This window comes from Theropithecus gelada, chromosome X, assembly GCF_003255815.1.
Source record: "Theropithecus gelada isolate Dixy chromosome X, Tgel_1.0, whole genome shotgun sequence".
Classification (NCBI taxonomy): Eukaryota; Metazoa; Chordata; class Mammalia; order Primates; family Cercopithecidae; genus Theropithecus; species Theropithecus gelada.
This window is the reverse complement of record NC_037689.1, coordinates 105,560,205-105,580,204: the sequence shown is the minus strand read 5'-3', so window position 1 is coordinate 105,580,204 and position 20,000 is coordinate 105,560,205. Positions and strand designations below refer to the sequence as shown.

The 20,000-nt window shown below is 43.7% G+C and overlaps 1 protein-coding gene across 1 annotated transcript in view; it reads right to left on the bottom strand.

Moving 5' to 3' along the window:
* FRMPD3 (FERM and PDZ domain containing 3) overlaps window positions 1–20,000 on the bottom strand; it is an 82,573-nt gene that overhangs the window by 16,564 nt on the left and 46,009 nt on the right. The window contains exon 14 of the mRNA XM_025373013.1: window positions 12,119–12,263. Coding sequence (XP_025228798.1) covers window positions 12,119–12,263 — 145 coding nt within the window. The remainder of the gene's footprint in view (window positions 1–12,118; window positions 12,264–20,000) is intronic.

The following is a 20,000-nucleotide window of genomic DNA, read 5'->3' as shown; positions in this document are numbered from 1 at the left end:
AATTGACAGAAGTAGGCTTCGGAAGATAGGTAGTACAAAACTATGCTGAGCTAAAGAAGGATGTTCTAACCCAATGCAAAGAAGCTAAGAACCTTGATAAAAGGTTAGAGGAGCTGCTAACTAGAATCAGTTTAAAGAGGGACATAAATGACCTGAGGGAGCTGAAAAGCACAGCACAAGAACTTCATGAAGCATACACAAGTAGCAATAGCTGAATCAACCAAGCGGAAGAGAGGGTATTAGAGTTTGAAGACCACCTTGCTGAAATAAGGTATGGAGACAAGACTGGAGAAAAAAGAATGAAAAGGAATGAACAAAGCCTCCAAGAAATATGGGACTCTGTAAAAAGACCAAACCTACGATTGATTGGAGTACTGGAAGGAGACAGGGAGAATGGAAACAAGCTGAAAAACACACTTTCGGATATTATCCAGGAGAACTTCCCCAACATAGCAAGACAGACCAACATGTAAATTCAGGAAATACAGAGAACACCACTAAGATACTCCACGAGAAGATCAACTTCAAGGCTGGGTGCAGTGGCTCATGCCTGTAATCCCAGCACTTTAGGAGGCTGAGGCAGGCAGATCACCTATGGTCAGGAGTTTGAGACCTACTGAACCAACACGGAGAAACTCCGTCTCTACTAAAAATACAAAATTAGCCTGGTGTAGTGGTGCATGCTTGTAATCTCAGCTACTCAGGAGGCTGAGGCAGGAGAAACGCTTGAACCTGGGAGGCGGAGGTTGTGGTGAGCTGACATTGCACCATTGCACTCCAGCCTGGGCAACAAGAGCGAAACTCCATCTCAAAAAGAGAAAAAAAGAAGAAGAAGAAGAAGAAGAAGATCAACCACAAGACACATAACCATCAGATTCACCGATTCTCCAAAGTCGAAATGAAGGAAAAAATATTAAGGGCAGCCAGAAAGGCAGGCCAGGTCACTTACAAAGGAAAGCCAATCAGACTAATAGCAGACCTCTTAGCAGAAACTCTAAAAGCCAGAAGAGACTGGGGGCCAGCCTGGGCAAGGTGGCTCATGCCTGTAATCCCAGCACTTTGGGAGGCCAAGTGGGTGGATCACTTGAGGCCAGGGGTTCAAGACCAGCCTGGCCAACACGGTGAAACCCTCTCTCTACTAAAAATACAAAAACTAGCCGAGTGTGGTGGCATGTGCCTGTACTCCCAACTACTCTGGAGGTTGTGGCAGGAGAATCGCTTGAACCCTGGAGGCAGAGGTAGCAGTGAGCCAAGACTGAGCCACTGCACTTCAGCCTGGGCGATGGAATGAGACCATGTCTAAAAAAAATATTGAGGGCCAATATTCAACATTTTTAAAGAAAAGAATTTTCAGCCCAGAATTTCATAACCAGACAAACTAAGCTTCATAAGTGAAGGTGAAATAAAATACTTTCCAGACAAGCAAACGCTGAGGGATTTTGTCACCAACAGGCCTGCCTTACAAGAGCTCCTGAAAGAAGCACTAAATATGGAAAGGAAAAACCGGTACCAGCCACTGTAGAAACATACCAAAATATAAAGACCAATGACATTATGAAGAAACTGCATCACCTAGTGTCCAACATAACCAGATAGCATCATGATGACATTAAAATTAAAAGAGCTAAAGAGGCAAGAGCAAACTAATCCAGAGGCTAGAAGAAGACAAGAAATAACTAAGATCAGAGCAGAATTGAAGGATATAGAAACACGAAAAACACTCCAAAAAAAAAAAAATCAATGAATCCAGGATGTGGTTGTTTGAAAAAATTAACAAAATAGACCGCTAGCGAGACTAATAAAGAAGAAAACAGAGAAGAATCAAAAGGACACAATAACAAATGACACAGTGGATATCACAACTGACCCCACAGAAATACAGACTACCATCGGAGAATACTATAAACACCTCTCTGCAAATAAATTAGAAAATCTAGAAGAAATAGATAAATTCCTGGACACATACACCCTCCCAAGACTAAACCAGGAAGAAGTTGAATCCCTGAATAGACCAATAACAAGTTATGAAATTGAGGCAGTAATTAATAGCCTACCAACCAAAAAAAAAAAAAAAGCCCAGGACCACATGGATTCACAGCCAAATTCTACCAGAGGTACAAAGAGGAGCTGGTACCATTCCTTCTGAAACTATTCCAAAAAATTGAAAAGGAAGGACTCCTCCCTAACTCATTTTATGAAACCAGCATCATCCTGATACTCAACTCAGGAAGAGACACAACAAAAAATCAAAACTTCAGGCCAATATCCCAGATGAACTTCAATGAAAAAATCCTCAATAAAATACTGGCAAACCAAATCCAGCAGCACATCGAAAAAGTAATCCACCACAATCAAGTTGGCTTCATCTCTGGGATGCAAGGCTGGTTCAACACATGCAAATCAATAAATGTAATCCATCACATAAACAGAACCAAAGAAAAAAAAACACATGATTATCTTAACTGATGCAGAAAAGGCCTTCGATAAAATTCAACATCCCTTCATGTTAAAAAATCTCAACAAACTAGTTATTGATGTAACATATCTGAAAATAATAAGAGCTATTTATGACAAACTCACAGCCAATATCATATTGAATGGGCAAAAGGTGGAAGCATTCCCTTTGAAAACCAGTACAAGACAAGGATGCTCTCTCTCACCACTCCTATTCAACATAGTATTGGAAGTTCTGGCCAGGGCAATCAGGCAAGAGAAAGAAATAAAGGTATTCAAATAGGAAGAGAGGAAGTCAAATTGTCCCTGTTTGCAGATGACATAATTTTACATTTAGAAAACCCCATCATCTCAGCCCCAAAACTCCTTAAACTGATAAACGACTTCAGCAAAGTCTCAGGATACAAAATCAATGTGCAAAAATCACAAGCATTACTTTACACCAACAATAGACAAGCAGAGAGCCAAATCGTGAATGAACTCCCATTCACAATCACTACTAAGAGAATAAAATACCTAGGAATACAGCTAACAAGGAATGTGAAGGGCCCTGTCAAGGAGAACTACAAACCACTGCTCAAGGGAATAAGAGAGGATACAAGTAAATGCAAAAACATTCCATCCTCATGGACAGGAAGAATCAATATTGTGAAAATGGCCATACTGCTCAAACTAATTTATAGATTCAATGCTATTCCCATCAAACTACCATTGACGTTCTTCACCGAATTAGAAAAAGCTACTTTAAATTTCATATGGAATCATCAAAGACCCTGTATAACCAAGACAATCCTAAGCAAAAAGAACAAAGCTGGAGGCATCATGCTACCTGACCTCAAACTACACTACAAGTAACCAAAACAGCACGGTACTGGTACCAAAACAGACATATAGACCAGTGGAACAGAACAGAGACTTCAGAAATAACACCACACATCTACAACCATCTTATCTTCATTGAACCTGATAAAAACAAGCAATGGGGAAAGGATCTCCTATTCAATACATGGTGCTGGGAAAACTGGCTAGCCATATGCAGAAAACTGAAACTGGACCCCTTCCTTACACCTTATACAAAAATTAACTCAAGATGGATTAAATACTTAAATGTAAAACCCCAAATTATAAAAACTGTAGAAGAAAACCTAGGCAATACCATTCAGGACACAGGCATGGGCAAAGACTTCATGACAAAAATGCCAAAAGCAATTATGACAAAAGCCACAATCGACAAATGGGATGTAATTAAATAAAGAGCCTCTGCACAGCAAAAGAAACTATCATCAGAGTGAACAGGCAACCTACAGAATGAGAGAAAATTTTTGCAATCTATCCATCTGATAAAGGTCTAATATCCAGAATTTACAAGGAACTTAAAGAAATTTACAAGAAAAAAAAAATCCCATAAAAAAGTGGGCAAAAAATATGAACAAACACTTCTCAAAATAAGACATTTACGCAGCCAACAAATGAAAAAAATGCTCAACAATCAAAAAAACAAAAAACAAAAAACAAAAAACAGGGCCAGCCACGGTGGCTCATATCTGTAATCCCAGCACTTTGGGAGGCCAAAGCAGGTGGATCACCTGAGGTCGGGAGTTCGAGACCAGCCTGGCCAACATGGTGAAACCCCATCTCTACTAAAAATACAAAACTTAGCCAGGCATGGTGGCAGGCGCCTGTAGTTCCAGCTACTCGGGAGGCTGAGGCAGGAGAATTGCTTGAACTCAGGAGGTGGAGGTTGCAGTGAGCCGAGATCATACCACTGTGCTCCAGCCTGGGCAGCAGAGTGAGACTCTGTCTCAAAAAAAAAAAAAAAAAAAAAGAAAGAAAAGAAAAAGAATGCTCAGCATCATTGATCATTAGAAAAATGCAAATCAAAGCCACAATAAGATACCATCTCATGCCAGTCAGAATGGCGATTATCAAAAAGTCAGGAAACAATAGATGCTAGTGAGGCTGTGGAGAAATAGGAACATTTTTACACTGCTGGTGGAAATGTAAATTAGTTCAAACATTGTGGAAGGCAGTACGGTGATTCCTCAAGGATCTAGAACCAGAAATACTATTTGACTCAGCAATCCCGTTACTGGGCATATACCCAAAGGAATATAAATCATTCTACTATACAGTCACATGCACACGTATGTTTACTGCAGCACTATTTACAATAGCAAAGTCATAGAACCAACCCAAATGCCCATCAATGATAAACTGGATAATGAAAATGTGGTACATATACACCATGGAATACTATGCATCCATAAAAAGAAATGAGATCATGTCCTTTGCAGGGACATGGACGAAGCTGGAAGCCATCATCTTTAGCAAACTAACAGAGGAACAGAAAACCAAACATCACATGTTCTTACTCATAAACGGGAGTTGAACAATGAGAACATAGGACACAGGGAGGGTAACAACACACACCAGGGCCTGTTGGGGGTGGGGGATGAGGGGAGGGAACTTAGAGGACGGGTGAATAGGAGCAGCAAACCACCATAGCACATGTATACCTATGTAGCAAACCTGCACATTCTGCACATGTATCCCAGAACTTAAAGTAAAAAGAAAAAAAAAGAAAAAGAAAAAGAAAAAAAAGGAGAAAAATAAAAAAAAACAAGAGGTGTAAAATTTGTACACTGAAAACTATACAACATTGATGAAGGAAATTAAAAGAGATTTAAATAATTGGAATATATTCTCTGCTCATGGATTGGAAGACTCAATCAATATTGTCATAATGATAGTACTTTCCAAATTGATCTATAGATTCAACATAGTCTCTACTAAAATCACAGCTGACTTTATCAAAATTGACAGCTAATTCATGAATTAATATAGAGTCACAAGAGACCCAGAATAACCAAAACAGTCTTGAAAAAGAAGTACAAAGTAGGATGACTCACACTTTCTGATTTTGAAATTCACTACAAAGCCATAGTAATCAAGACCGTAAAGTGGTGGCGTAAGGATAGATGTATAGATCAAGGCAGTAGAATTGAGAGTTCTCAAATAACCCCTCACATTTATGGTGAAATAGTTCAATTTAAAAATGGACAGATGATTTGATTAGATATTTCACCAAAGAAGATATACAAGTGGCCAATAAGCCCATGAAAAGATGTTCAACATCATTAGCCATCAGGAAACTGTAAATCATAAGCATAATGAGCTACCACTTCACACACAATATGACAGACATATTAATAAATAAAAAGATGGCCAGATGCGGTGGCTCATGCCTATAATCCCAGCACTTTGGGAGATCAAGGCGGGTGGGTCACTTGAGGTCAGCAGTTCAAAGCCAGCCTGGCCAACATGGCAAAACTCCATCTCTACTAAAAATACAAAAAATTAGCCAGCTGTGGTGGCACATGCCTGTAGTCCCAGCTACTCAGAAGGCTGAGGAAGGAGAATTGCTTGAACCCAGGAGGCAGAGGTCACAGTGAGCTGAGATGGTGCACATTCACTCCATTCTGGGTGATGGAGTGAGATTCTGTCTCCGAAAAAAAACAACAAAAAAAAAAGATGGACAATAACAAGTGTTGACGAATATATGGTTAAAATTTAACCCTCCAATATTGCTGATGGGAGTGTAAAATGGTATAGTCACTTTAAAAAACAATTGGGCAGTTCCTCTAAAAGTTAAACATGGAGTTACCATTTGACCAGTAATTCCACTCCTAGGTATATACTGGAGAGAAAGGAAAACATATGTCCCCATAAAAACGGTCCCCATATAAACATGAATGTTTATAACAATATTATTCATAACAGTCAAAAGGTGGGAAAAAAACAAATGTCTATCAACTGATGAATGGATAAAGAAATGTAGTATATCCATACAATAGAATGTAATTCATCAATAAAGAGGAATGAAGTACTGGTGCATGCTGAACGTGAATGACCCACGAAAACATGCTAGGTAGAAAAAGCAAGTGGCAAAAGACCATATATTTTATTATTCCATTTACACAAAATGTCCAGCATAGGCAAACCTATAGACGGCAAGTAGACCAATGGTTGCTTAGGGCTAGGTGGTGATTAGGAGGCAAATAGGGAGCGACCCCTAATAGGTACAGATTTTGTTTTGGGAGGGGCAAAAAATGTTCTAAAATTAGATTGTGATAATGGCTGTATAACCCTGTGAATATATTAAGTATATTAAAAAAAATTGTATTGTGCGCTTCAAATGGGTGAATTTTATGGCTTTAAAATTATATCTAAACAAAGCTGTTAATTTTTTTAAAGCACAGCTCTGGGCACATGATGAACTCTCAATCTTTAAAAAAAAAGAGCAAAAGGCTGGGGGTGGTGGCTCACGCCTGTAATCCCAGCACTTTGGGAGGCCGAGGCAGTGGATCACCTGAGGTCAGGAGTTTGAGACCAGCCTGGTCAACATGGTGAAACCCCGTCTCTACTAAAAATATCAAAAAATTAGCTGGGTGTGGTGGCGGCCGCCTGTAATCCCAGCTATTCAGGAGGCTGAGGCAGGAGAATAGCTTGAACCCAGGAGGCGGAGGTTGCAAGGAGCCAAGATCATGCCACTGCACTCCAGCCTGGGCAACAAGAGCAAGACTCTGTCTCAACAAACAAACAAACAGACAAACGAACAAACAAAGCAAAAAAGGGTACTCTGTATTGTGAAGGGACTTTATGTGGTTTATCGCACACAATCCTGTCAAATTCCTCATGAAGCAGGTAATAGTATTATCCTCATTTTACATATGAGGAAACTGAGACGAAGTTTCTGGCATTTAGTTATGATCACATAGCTAAGATATGGCAAAACAGGGACTGGAACCCAAGTCTCTGTGACTTCAGATCTCAAGCTCTTGCAATTTTCCATAGACCATGTTGCTGCTTTAAACACAGAATCAATGAGTGGGGTTGGTTCAGGCCTTATTGGGCTTTACTGTATCTCAGGAACTCTGGGTCAGTTGGGGGAATATTATGTAATTACCCTTCATCCAGGCCTCTGAGACTTAGGGAATAAGTGCTCCAGAGGAGCAATCAGCCAGGAGTATGAACTATAAGTTCATGATGCCTCTCTACATCAAGACTTTGTCCACAGGTCCTGGGGATATACCAGGTGCTAACTACCTATGAGACAGCTGAGCAATCAGGATAGCCAGCCTGGCAATAAGCTGCCATCAAAGGTGGCTCCAAGTGGCATGCCCAATAAGCGGATAGTGACCCCTCTCAAGCAGAGGCTGGATTCTAAGGGTGGCAGATAGTGACCCCTCTCAAACAGAGGCTGGATTCTAAGGGTGGCTTCCCTCCCTGCAAGATGGAAACATCTGTAAGCATAGACTGTCAAGGCCAGGTAATGCCCTGTCCACCACTTGGTACTATGACTTCCAGATCAGAAGACAAAATGCGCCTGGAGAATCCCAAATCTCCTCCTGGCAGAAGATTAGAAGTGCCAGTAATGCCAGGTGCAGCTGGCTGATGGTTCAGGACAGTATGCCTCCCAGACTGCAAATATGGTATAAATTGCTCATCAGCTTTCCCCAAGGGGATTGCCCTAGTCTATCCCTCTGTACTCAGTCACTCAGAAGACTCACTAGAAAAAAAATGCTTGCAAAGAACAGGACAGTGATTCAACTGGAGTTGTGTTTGAAAATATATGCAGCTTGGAATACTATGCAGCCATAAAAAAGGATGAGTTCATGTCCTTTGTAGGGACATGGATGCAGCTGGAAACCATCAGTCTCAGCCAACTATCACAAGAACAGAAAACCAAACACCACATGTTCTCACTCATAGGTGGGAATTGAACAATGAGAACACTTGGGTACAGGAAGGGGAGCATCACACACTGGGGCCTGTCATGGGATGGGGGGAGGGGGGAGGGATAGCATTAGGAGATATACCTAATGTAAATGACGAGTTAATGGGTACAGCACACCAACATGGCACATGTACGCATATGTCACAAACCTGCACATTGTGCACATGTACCCTAGAACTTAAAGTATAATAAAAAAAGAAAATATATGCAGATATATATATGTATATATAAAAACATACGGTCTGTGTGACATTGACTCACCTAGCATTCTAGTACTTGGCCCTGCTCTATTCTATAGTCCAATAATCACTGGTCATAATGACGACCTAGAGGCCTTGCAAGAACCTCATGCTCTTTCTGAATCATCCAAAAAAAGTCTACTATGTTCAGTCTTACTTTAGTACTCTGTACATGTTGCTGGGTTTTAACTACATGAAAATTGGTAAGGCACTCGAGGGATATATAGTAACCATTAACCAAAATGTTCAATTCACCCGACCAAACTGTTTTCTAACCATGGTAGAAAATGTAGAGTGAGTTCCTCCAACTGAGGCCCTAACAGGGGCCCTCAAAGCCTTTTTCTCCTGGATTCCCCCAGGATACAGAGAGCTCAGGGCTGCAGAAAGATGGTAGCTGCCTTTGGATTGCCCACCACCTCATTAGAGATAGAAAACTGGCATTTTTCTAGACCTTTCTCTAAGCTCAGAGCCTTTCTGGGCCCTCAAACCCAGGCACTGCTCTGTTGTATCTGTTGAATCTCTCATATATAAAAGCAAAGGCACTTAAGTTATTGACCTTATCCTTTTAATCATCTGTCAGTATTTCCCCTCTACTAGATTGCAAGCTATGTGAGGGCAAGGACCATAAGGACCATGTCTGTTATTCATGGCTGCATCTTCTGCACCTGGCACATGATGAGTGCTTGATTTGTTAAGTGAATAAGTATAGTACCTTTGGTGAGGCTACTGATAAAGCCCAAGAGGGAGTCCCTTCCCTACCATGTCCCCATTCTCCTTTTTTTCTGAGACTTGAAGGAAGATGATGTTTTCACTTTCCCAGTTGCTGGTCTAACTTCATCCTTTAGGCCCAATAGGCTGGGCCCTGAGTTGGACTTGGCTGACAGCCAGCAGCTGATGTGGGACAAGAATAGAGCTGGCCAGACCTCTTCCTCCCTTTCCTGAAAAACCGGGACCTAAGTGGGCTGTGGCTTTGGACCCTGGGGGAAAAGTCCAGATAAGGTTGGGAGGATACCTATTCCCTATTGGCCTTTGTTAAGGAACAACAGTTGGCATTGGGGCTTCTGTTCTGGGATGAAAGTAGGGCCTGGTGTAGGAAACTGATTTCAATTTTGGACCTTGGTCCTAAAAGTCTACAATATCAGGAACTGATAATCCTTCACTGTAACCTGAGCTGAGGTCTCCTCAGTTGTGCCCTTCCCTTCTTAGAGGTAGTAAGACAAAATGTGCACACCAAGTCCTAGAACTTTGCTGGGGCAGTGGCAGCTCAGCGAACTCAAGTAGAGCCGTGAGGATCACTCCGCCCCACTCCACCCACCACGAGCACCTAACAGTTCAAAAAACTAAGAAACGGGGTCCAAGATTTAAACCATGTACCTAGTGATATGATGCCTAGTTCAAGTTCTCATGTTTCTGGCCAGAAGAGATGGGGAAGGAAGAGCAGAACTTTTTGTAGGTCTCTGCCCCTGAGCTGATTATTTCTACCCAAAAGGGAGAAGTACCGCAAAAACAGACACATCACAGTGCTCCATCTGGCTCCTGCATGGACATAGAGGCCCTGTGCTGGAGGCAACCTGAGCCCCCATCATTCTGCAGGCCCAAGGCGGTTCTCAGAAGTCAGGAAAGTGGTTGGGGGTGGGGTGTTTTAAAGCCATGCCTAGCCCATAGAGAATGTAAGAAAACAGATTTGCCTTTGGAAAAGCAACATGGAATGTTGGAATGTGTTCAGTGAGGCTGCGGGAACATACGAAGCACATATCCCTCTACTTGGTGCCACTATCCCCACAGCAAGAGGAATACTTGGGGTCAGCATTGGCTAGGGTACTGATGGGATGACAAAAAACTGTTAGGTAGGGTGGGACTATAGAGCCATCTCCAGTGCCTTCTGAAAGTGCATTCCTTCCGAATAATCTTCACTGTCACATTTGGTCTTTGGCTGGGTTCCAGGTTCTTCACTTTATCTTCCCTTTTCCTTTTCTCCCTCTCTAGCCTACTCAGTAGGAGGTATAGTTTACTTGGATGTGATTAGAGAGAGGAAGACCAGAAGTGACAGTGATAATGCTAATGCTGGCTTTCCATCATTCGGCCATCTGTAGGTTTGCTAGTGTGGCCGCCTCTTCAGTGTTGTTCACCTGGAGACTTGCAGCAACTCAGCCCCCTGGTTTCTTACTATCCTAAGTCAGCTCCTTTGCTTTTCTATGTGGAATCTCCTTCATATGTCTTAGGGCCACCTATCCTTTCCCAAATCTGTGTTTGATGGATTGCCATTTAGTTCCTGTGGACAAGGTCATGAGGCATGTCATGATGATTGTGATGAAGAGACAAGAGGTGAGAAGATGTGTATGGGTGAGGGGTGTCCACAGCCTTCTAGGTCTGGGCCATCCATCAGGAGTGTGTTTCTGCTCTCAAACACCTCGATGGAGATCTGATCTGACTACTGCTTGTTTGTTTGTTGTTTTTTGAGGGGGAGTTTTGCTCTGTCGCCCAGGCTGAAGTACAATGGCGGGATCTCGGCTCACTGCAACCTCTGCCTCCTGGGTTCAAGCGATTCTCCTGTCTCAGCCTCCCGAGTAGCTGGGATTACAGGGACCCACCACCACACCTGGCTTTTTTTCTTTTTCTTTTTCTTTTTTTTTTTTTTGAGACAGTCTCACTCTGTCACCCAGATTGGAGTGCAGTGGCATGATCTCGGCTCACTACAACCTCTGCCTCCTGGATTCAAGCGATTCTCCTGCCTCAGCCTCCCAAACAGCTGGGACTATAGGTCCACACCACCATACCCAACTAATTTTTGTATTTTTAGTAGAGACGGCGTTTCACCATGTTGGCCAGATTGGTCTCAAACTCCTGACCTCAGGTGATTCGCCCACCTCCGCCTCCCAAAGTGCTGGGATTACTGGTGTGAGCCACCATGCCTAGCCTATTTTTTTTTTTTTTTTAGTAGAGACAGGGTTTCACCTTGTTAGCCAAGCTGGTCTCAAACTCCTGACCTCAAGTGATCTGCCCGTCTTGGCTTCCCAAAGTGTGATCTGACTACTCAGAAAACCACAGCCTTGAAGAAAGAAATAGTCAAGCAGCAAGGGCAAGTGGGTTGAGAGTATTCAGCATGTGAGAAGGGCAAAGTCTCAGCTTCACTCATTATTTCTGGGTGCTGGGGTGGAGAAGCACTTACTGCATCTACATGAGCCTTAGGTCTAATATGTGAAGTATCTGTTCTTTGAGCCACCTCCTTTTCATCAGACCTTTATATTCATTTTCACCTCCACTTCAACTGAGCCAGCACACCTGTAAATTTCCTCTAGATCTCCACACCGCTAAAGCTTTACCTTAGATCCAATGCAACCATTTAATTGGCTCTATTTATCATGTTTGGTATTTTAATAATACATTCATTGGTTGACTCAATCACAATGTTGTCACAGGTATCCTTTGTGGAACAGGTACATGTGAAGGCCAGCTGTCTTTCCCATTGGGCTGTGCCAGCTAGGATACAGTGCTACAGTTTTGGCTCCTGGCAAATCAGGCACTGTTGGCACGGGGTGAGCACTAAGGCGGGGAAGCTCTTCCCTCCATGTCTCCAGGGTCCAAAGGGCCTCTGGCACAGCAAAAACCAACCGAGGTTGAGCCCTACCTGCCTTGATCATTGGAGGTGGAAGTGGCTGGCTGGCAGGCCTGGAGAAGACCATCTTCCTGGAATCCAGCAAGAGGCGGCAGTAACCCGCGATCAGGCAGGCAAAGTTGGTGGCTTCAGGCCACTCCATCAACAGCACCAGAGGCTGCAGAAGAGAAGGGAAGAAACATGAAGATACGGGAAGGAGGGAGGCAGATGCATTTCCAGAGGCATGGTAGCTAGGAAAAGATGACTTGCATAATTAAAGGAACTATACTTTCTGAACCAAAAATTGAGGCACAGGGCTTGACAAATAGTTTCTTCTGATTTGAGAATTTCTTTGTAATAACCTCTTACCCAAGTATCAAAATTAAATCAACCTTTATACATTTAATGAACTACCTTTACTGAAAAGGACTAAAATTATATAACCTCATGTGACTGCTATGTAGCTGTATTTGTGTTTGCCAGGGCTCAGCAGATGTACAGACCAGCTGGGAGAGCGGGGGTAAAGTTGGGAATCTAGGTTAGACTTCAGAATGGCCTAGACCCCCCTCGATTCTAAGTCCCTTGGGTGCAAGAGTTATGTCTTGCTCATCTTCACATGCCCCCTGTAACACCCAGAACACCTCCCTGGACATAAAGGAATCTCTGTGGAATCAAGTCGTAACTCTGCCTTTAGGGCCAAAGTCTTTCCGGCCTGCTGTTCTGCTCAGAGCATCATGCTCGGCCGGGTGTGGTGTCTCATGCCTGTAATCCCAGCACTTTGGGATGCCGAGGCGGGAGGATCATCTGAGGTCAGGGGTTCGAGACCAGCCTGGCCAACGTGGTGAAACCCCATCTCTACTAAAAATACAAAAATTAGCCCGTGCCTGTAATCCCAGCTACTCCAGAGGCTGCGGCAGGAGAACCGTTTGAATCAGGGAGGTGGAGGTTGCAGTGAGCCAAGATGGTGCCACTGCACTCCAACCTGGGTGACAGAGTGAGACTTTGTTTAAAAAAAAAAAAAGCATCATGCTCTATCCCTCTTCCTTTATTTCCCTGTGTCTTTGAGATGTTGTTAATTGGTGCTTATTAAAAGAACTCCTTGGTCAAATATGTTTGTGACATTGGGTTAAATAACACTATGCAGATAGTTTTACTATGAGAATTCATAAGACCCTTTAATATATCGTTGTGCACTGGGAAACCTCAAAAGAAAAGCTTTAATATTCTAAGTTTTCTGAATTTATTAGACCACAATGATCTATTTTTAGAGAACATCTCATGGTAACAAGGTTGTTGTTGTTGTTAACCCACCTTGGGAAATACTAGCATACATTATTGACTTCTGTTCCTAACTCTAAATCAGTCAGATAGTCCTGGGGTTAACTGGTTAACTGCTTCAGAGACCAGGCAATGCTATTCAGGAAAATCAGCACTATTTCAAGAAAACCTCCTAGTATCTGTATTATAATTTTAACTGTGGCTTGATCAAGTTTGAGCCAGACTGAAGTCAGCCTTGGGAACATTCTCCTTGGAATAGGGCAGTGGTTTCCGGATAAAGATCACTGAAGACTGGCTAAAGAGGGAGCCATGGGGCTGTGGGTCACCCAGACCAGGCATTAAGAAATATGAGAATTAGGCAGAAGAAATGAGGCCCCTCTCTGACCAATGAGGAGGCTACTGCAACAGTCTAGGAGAGAGGTGGTCAGGGCCTCCACTAGAGTGGTGGCTGGTCCAGTGAAAAGGAAGGGACATTATGAAGACCTGATAGAACTTGATCACCAACTAGATTAGCCTTCCTTGGCTAAATCACCATTACCTGGGGCACAATTCTGATTCCAAACCAGCTCAGCTGTTAGCTAAAGTTGCAGTGGTTTTCTTTTTCCCAGGATTCCAACACAGAGCCTGAGCTGAATATTTTGTAGTTCATATAGGTCAGGGGTCAACACACATTTTCTACAAAGGGCTAGAGAGTAAATATTTTAGGCACTGTGGGCCATGCGGGCTCTGTCACAACAACTCAGCCATTGTACATAGTGTGGAAATAGCCACAGATAATCTGTAAATTAAATAAATAGGCATGACTGTGTTCTAATAGAACTTTATTTACAGAAACAGGCAATGAGTCAGATTTGGCTCATGGGCCATAGTTAGCCACCTGATCTAGAAGTGAAACTTCTTTCTTGCCCTTTTTTTTTTTTTTTTTTTTTTAAATAGAGACAGGGTCTCACTATGTTGCCCAGGTTGGTCTTGAACTCCTGGGCTCAAGTGATCCTCCTTGGCCTCCCAAAGTTCTGGGATTTACAGGCATGAGCCACAGCGCCCACTGAAGTAAAACTTCTTTACAGCTAGAAACAATTGTATTCATTCATCACACATCTCAAGTTATTACATTTGCTAACAGCAATCACCTTCTTTGGAAATTCTTCTCTTGGCTTCTGTTTCTGTGAGCTGTGTTCTGGTTCTGTAATCTGACCATTTTCATCTCTCTCTTCGGCTGGCTCTTCATGTGCAACCTCCTCGCCCTAGCTATATCCTAGGCTCAGTGTACAACCCTCAATTCTTCTCCATCAGGGTGTCTGCTTTAACCTCTATGCTGGCGATTCAAAAATCAACATGCCCAGTCTACTCCCTTGAATTCTTTTCCTATCGCAGAAATCATATAGCCCTATGTCTATACTACACAGTCTTGTGTTGGATCAAATACTAACTTGAATTCTTTCATAGTTGTTGTACATTCAATTACAATGCATGCCACAATAAGGCATTTGGACTCTGCCCCAACTTTAAGGCAACAAGTTAGTGATGCTCCTATGGAGTTCATGCAATACCATTGGGAGGAAAAAGGAACAGTTTGTACCCTGAGGAGCAACAGCTTTTTTTTTTCCAGTGAGAAAGGGGCCAGAGATAGGTATTACTTTTTAGTCATTATTAGGAAGGGGTAGAGGGGACATTCATACCTCCAGTTAATGAATGCTTCTCAGTCACAACAGAATAGCCAAACTTGCATACAGCAAAATAAAGACAAAAAAGTATGGAAAGGAAATGAACTTGGGGGGCAGGGAGTCAGATACCCCTTCTTGCTGTCTTGCTGCCACTGTAACCCTGCCACTGATGGCAGAAGGATATACAGATACTGAGATCTGAGTGTAAACGGTGGCTACCACCATTACCACGAGGGCCCAAGACTCACTAGGCTTGCCTCAGGGGTATGCACATCACAGCCATCCCTACTGCCACTGCTTCATTTCAGGACCTTATCATCTTCCTGCCAGATCAAAACCCCTCAAGGTATGTGTGAGTGGGTGGCCCGTGTGCTGAGATACTGAGCCTCTTGGCTTCTCAGCCCTATTGCCTCTGGCCACAAGCTGCCTCATCTGGTATATATGTATGCCTCATTTGTTTGTATGTTTTGTCATATGAATTGTGACATTTCTCATGATATGGAAAAGGTTGGGACACACTAACCCAAGAACCTCCAATAACTTCCTGACTGGCCTTCCTCCCTCTAGTTTCTACCCACTTGAATCCACTTCACCTCCATATTGCTGCCTGAAGATTCTTTTCTACTTTATTATTAGTAGTAGTAGTAGTAGTAGAAGAAGAAGAAGAAGAAACGTGGTCTTACTATGTTTACCAGGCTGGTCTCAAACTCCTGGCCTCAAGGGATCCTCCCACCTCAGCCTCCCAAAGTGCTGAGATTACAGGCATGAGACACCATGTTTGGCCCTGAATGACCCTGAAGACTCTTTCTTTTTGTTTTTGTTTTTGAGACGGAGTCTCACTCTGATGCCCACACTAGAGTGCAATGGCAGAATCTTGGCTCACTGCAGCCTCTGCCTCCTGGGCTCAAGCAATTCTCCTGTCTCAGCCTCCCAAGTAGCTGGGATTACAGGTGTGTGCCATCACACCTGACTAATTTTTGTATTTTTAGTAGAGACGGGGTTTCACCATGTTGGCCAGGCTAGTCTCGAACTCTTGACTTTCAGTGATCCACCCGCCTCAGCCTCCCAAAGTCTGAAGGCTCTTTCTAAAGCACAAGTCTCATTGTCATTTAAAATCTTCAATAGCTCATTACCTGTAGAAAATCCAACTGCCTTACAATGGCATACAAAGCCCTTCAGGACCTGCACCCAACCTCCATCTCCAACCATATCTGCATTAACTCCACTGGCGCTCCCCTCCCATCACGGTCGCTCACCTTATACTCCAGCAATTACAAAGTATTTACAGTTCCTCATGTTCCTTCACATCTTCATGCCTTAACCTATGCTGTTCCCTCTGGCTGAAATGCTCCTGTGCCCTGCTTTGTCCACCCAACAAGCTGCCATAAACTGGCTCGATACCTCCTGGAGAACATGACAAAGTGAAAGATGCATCCATGCATTCCAGAACCAAGCCAACCTAGTTCCTGCCCTCATGGAGCTTACAATTGAGCAGGAAATAAGACATAACCCAAATCAAATAACCATGCAAATAAATATGATTGCGAGGTGTGATAAGCACTTTGAGGAAAACGTATAGAGAGCTACCCAAACGTAGAATGTCCTGGAGTGTTACGTGGGTGGGTAAGTGTGAATGTGTGTGTGTGTGACTAATTTGGTTTCAGAAACTGGAGACAGCTTTGAGAAAATAGCATTGGCTGACAAATATAATGTGAGACCATTTGACCAAAGTAGAGGCTGAATGGCTGGCTGACTAATGAGCTGGCCGGCTGCAGGGCAGTCTGACTCACTCATGCCCTGGTTGACAAGCCAGCTCAGGACAGACAAAATGCCTAACAACCTCACATTCTTACTGCTGAGCTACCTGGCTGGCTTGTTGGCTGGTTAATGGACAGAATTACTGACTGGAGGCTGGGAGAATGGCTGATTGACTTCATTGACCACTTCGGTTTCCCCTCTTACCCCCAATATAGCCCAGTGCCAGTAATAAAACAGCACGAAAGAAAAATCCTGTGCACAGAGAGGGCCAAGCACATCCCCAGCTGGCTCAGCACAGCACAGCTCATCAGGAGCCTCTCCTTGGCATCCCCAGACAGCCAACTTGGCCCCAGCATGGGCCAAATGCAGCTCGCAGTAAAAGGAACACAGACACACTTTTTGCCAACAGAAAAATGAAATTTTTGCCAACAGGTAAAAATGAAATCAAAAGCAGGCAAACAAAAAGGTTGGACAGATTCCTTAGAAACCTTCAAAAACAATTTTTTATTTTAGGTGGGATTTTAATGATCATGACGTGTAATGTAATGCTTGTCCCTACAGACAGCAATAGAGAAATAAAGCTCAAACATGAGAATAGGAGACATGGTGGGCCACAAGATATCCCTTGGGACATTCCTTTGATGATTTCTTTTTCCACCTTATGTGCTTCTGTGGTAATGGGGTATGGTAATGGCCCAGGTATGCCTCAGTCCTGGGCTGCCATCTCTTGAAGAAAGGTATTTGAATACTACCTCATGTTTGCTCCACTAAGAGCAAGTAAGCTGAGTGAAAACTAATTAATATGCCCAGGACATCTTCAAATGTAGCATGAGGAAAGGAGAATGGAGTTGGAGGCATGAGCCAGCCAGGAGAAGGTACAGCAGGGATTCATTTGACATGCTCCAGCCACATCTCCTTCCCAGGGTGCCCTGGGAGCTATCAGGCACTTAGCACTCTGAGATGCCAACTAGGAAAAGGATTTTCCCTGGGGTAGCCTTCACTCACCCTAGCATCCCTGAAAACAGGAAAAGGATGGAATCCAGGGGCCTGGAGGGGAAGGGTAAAAGATGATGGTCTAGAGACCCAAGGGATCAGTATATTTGGTTCTTGCCTCCACAGCCCTAGGAAAGGCTAAATGGGCACAGCCAGCCAATTTGGCAGCAAGGCAGAATATCACTTAAGGTAGTGGTTCTCAGGCCAGATACAAATTAGAATCACCTGGAAGTGGTAAAGACCTGTATACTCCTGGGCCCCAACCCCCCAGAGTTCTGATTTTAAATGGTCTGGGAGGAAGAGTCTGGGCATCCAGTGGTTTTTAAATCTCTACATATGATTCTAATGTGCAGCCAGGGCTGAGAACTACTTTGAATGGATCATCTTAATTTCACCAGACCCTTACAGAATATTGCTAGACCAGAGTGGCCTATCTAGGGGGAAATGGGCCAAGTCTGATTTCTAACTTCCATGTCCCCTGTTAAGGATGTTCAGACAGTCCTTCTTCAGTGTATCCTATGCAGTTGTGTGCTGGTAAACATTTCACAACCAGTTCTTTCTTTCCTTTCCTTTCTTTCCTTTTCTTCCCTCCCTCCCTCCCTCCCTCCTTCCTTCCCTTCCTTTCTCTCTCTTTCTCTCTTTCTTCCTTTCCTTTCCTCTCCTCCTTCCTTCCTTCCTTCCTTCCTTCCTTCCTTCCTTCCTTCCTTCCTTCCTTCCTTCCTTCCTTCCTTCCTTCCCCTCCCCTCCCCTCCCCTTCCCTCTCCTTTCCTTTCCTTTTTTGTGACTGGATCTTGCTCTGTCACCCAAGCTGGAGTACACTGGCATGATCACGGCTCACTGCAACCTCTGCCTCCCAGGCTCAAGCCATCCTCCCACCTCAACCTCCTGAGTAGCTGGGATTACAGGCGCAAGCCACCATGCCCACCTTATTTTGTATTTTTAGTAGAGACGGGGTTTCGCCATGTTTGCCAAGATGGTCTGGAACTACTGGCCTCAAACAATCCACCCCTCTCAGCCTCCCAAAGTGCTGGATTACAGGCATGAGCCACTGCGCCCAGCCCACAGCCAGTTCTTTCAAGTAGTAATTTGTAGCATTGGCCAATTTCCCTGATGTACATACACCCACCATGGCTGCTTTCAAACTATCAACATGATGGCACTGAACAAAGAGATGGGGAGAGATGTGCCCAGCTGGCTCTGATGCACTGTGTGAGCCAGCTCCAGCACACCACTGGCTCAGTGGGTAGATTCTTACTGAGCCCAGGGAAGCCATTCTCTAGTAAGAAGCTTCCCAATCCTGCTCTCCCAATTCCTTCCCAGAGCCACCTCTCACTAAACACAAATATTGCTGATATATAGCACCTCTAATAAGCTTTCCTTAATGCCCCCAGCCAGAATTTTGTCCTCCCCTGTACTCCCCTAACATGCTCTTGGTAGCTCTCCTATGGCACTTCCTTCTGTGTGTCATGTATTTGTGCATTTTTTTTTTTTTTTTTGAGATGGAGTTACACTCTGTCGCCCAGGCTGTAGTGCAGTGGCACAATCCCCGCTCACTCCAACCTCCACCTCCTGGGTTCAAGCGATTCTCCTGCCTCAGCCTCCAGAGTAGCTGGGATTACAGGTGTGTGCCATGACACATGGCTAATTTTTGTATTTTTAGTAGAGACAGAGTTTTGCCATGTTGGCCAGGCTGGTCTCGAACTCCTGACCTCAGGTGATCCACCCACCTCAGCCTCCCAAACTGCTGGGATTACAGGCATTAGCCACCGTGCCTGGCCATATTTGTGCATGTCTATCCTACAAGCTAGGTAAGCTTCTTGAAGGCAAGGAGCCATGGTGTTCTCTCTTTCTCTCTTTTTCATTTTTGTGGAGAACGGGATCTCGCTATATTGCCCAGGCAGGTCTTGAACTCCTGGGCTCAAGTTATTCTCCCACTTCTGCCTTCCTAAGTTCTGGGACTACAGGCATGAGCCACTGCACCCAGCAAGCCATGTATTTTTCTCTTTTAATTTTTTTTTTTAAATTTTTTTGAGACGGAGTCTCACTCTGTCCCCCAGGCTGGGATGCAGTGGCATGATCTTGGCTCACTGCAATCTCTGCCTCCCAGGTTCAAGCAATTCTCCTGCCTCAGCCTCCCAAGTAGCTGGGATTACAGGTGTGTGCCACCAAGCCCAGCTGATATATATATATATATATATATATATATATATATATATATACAC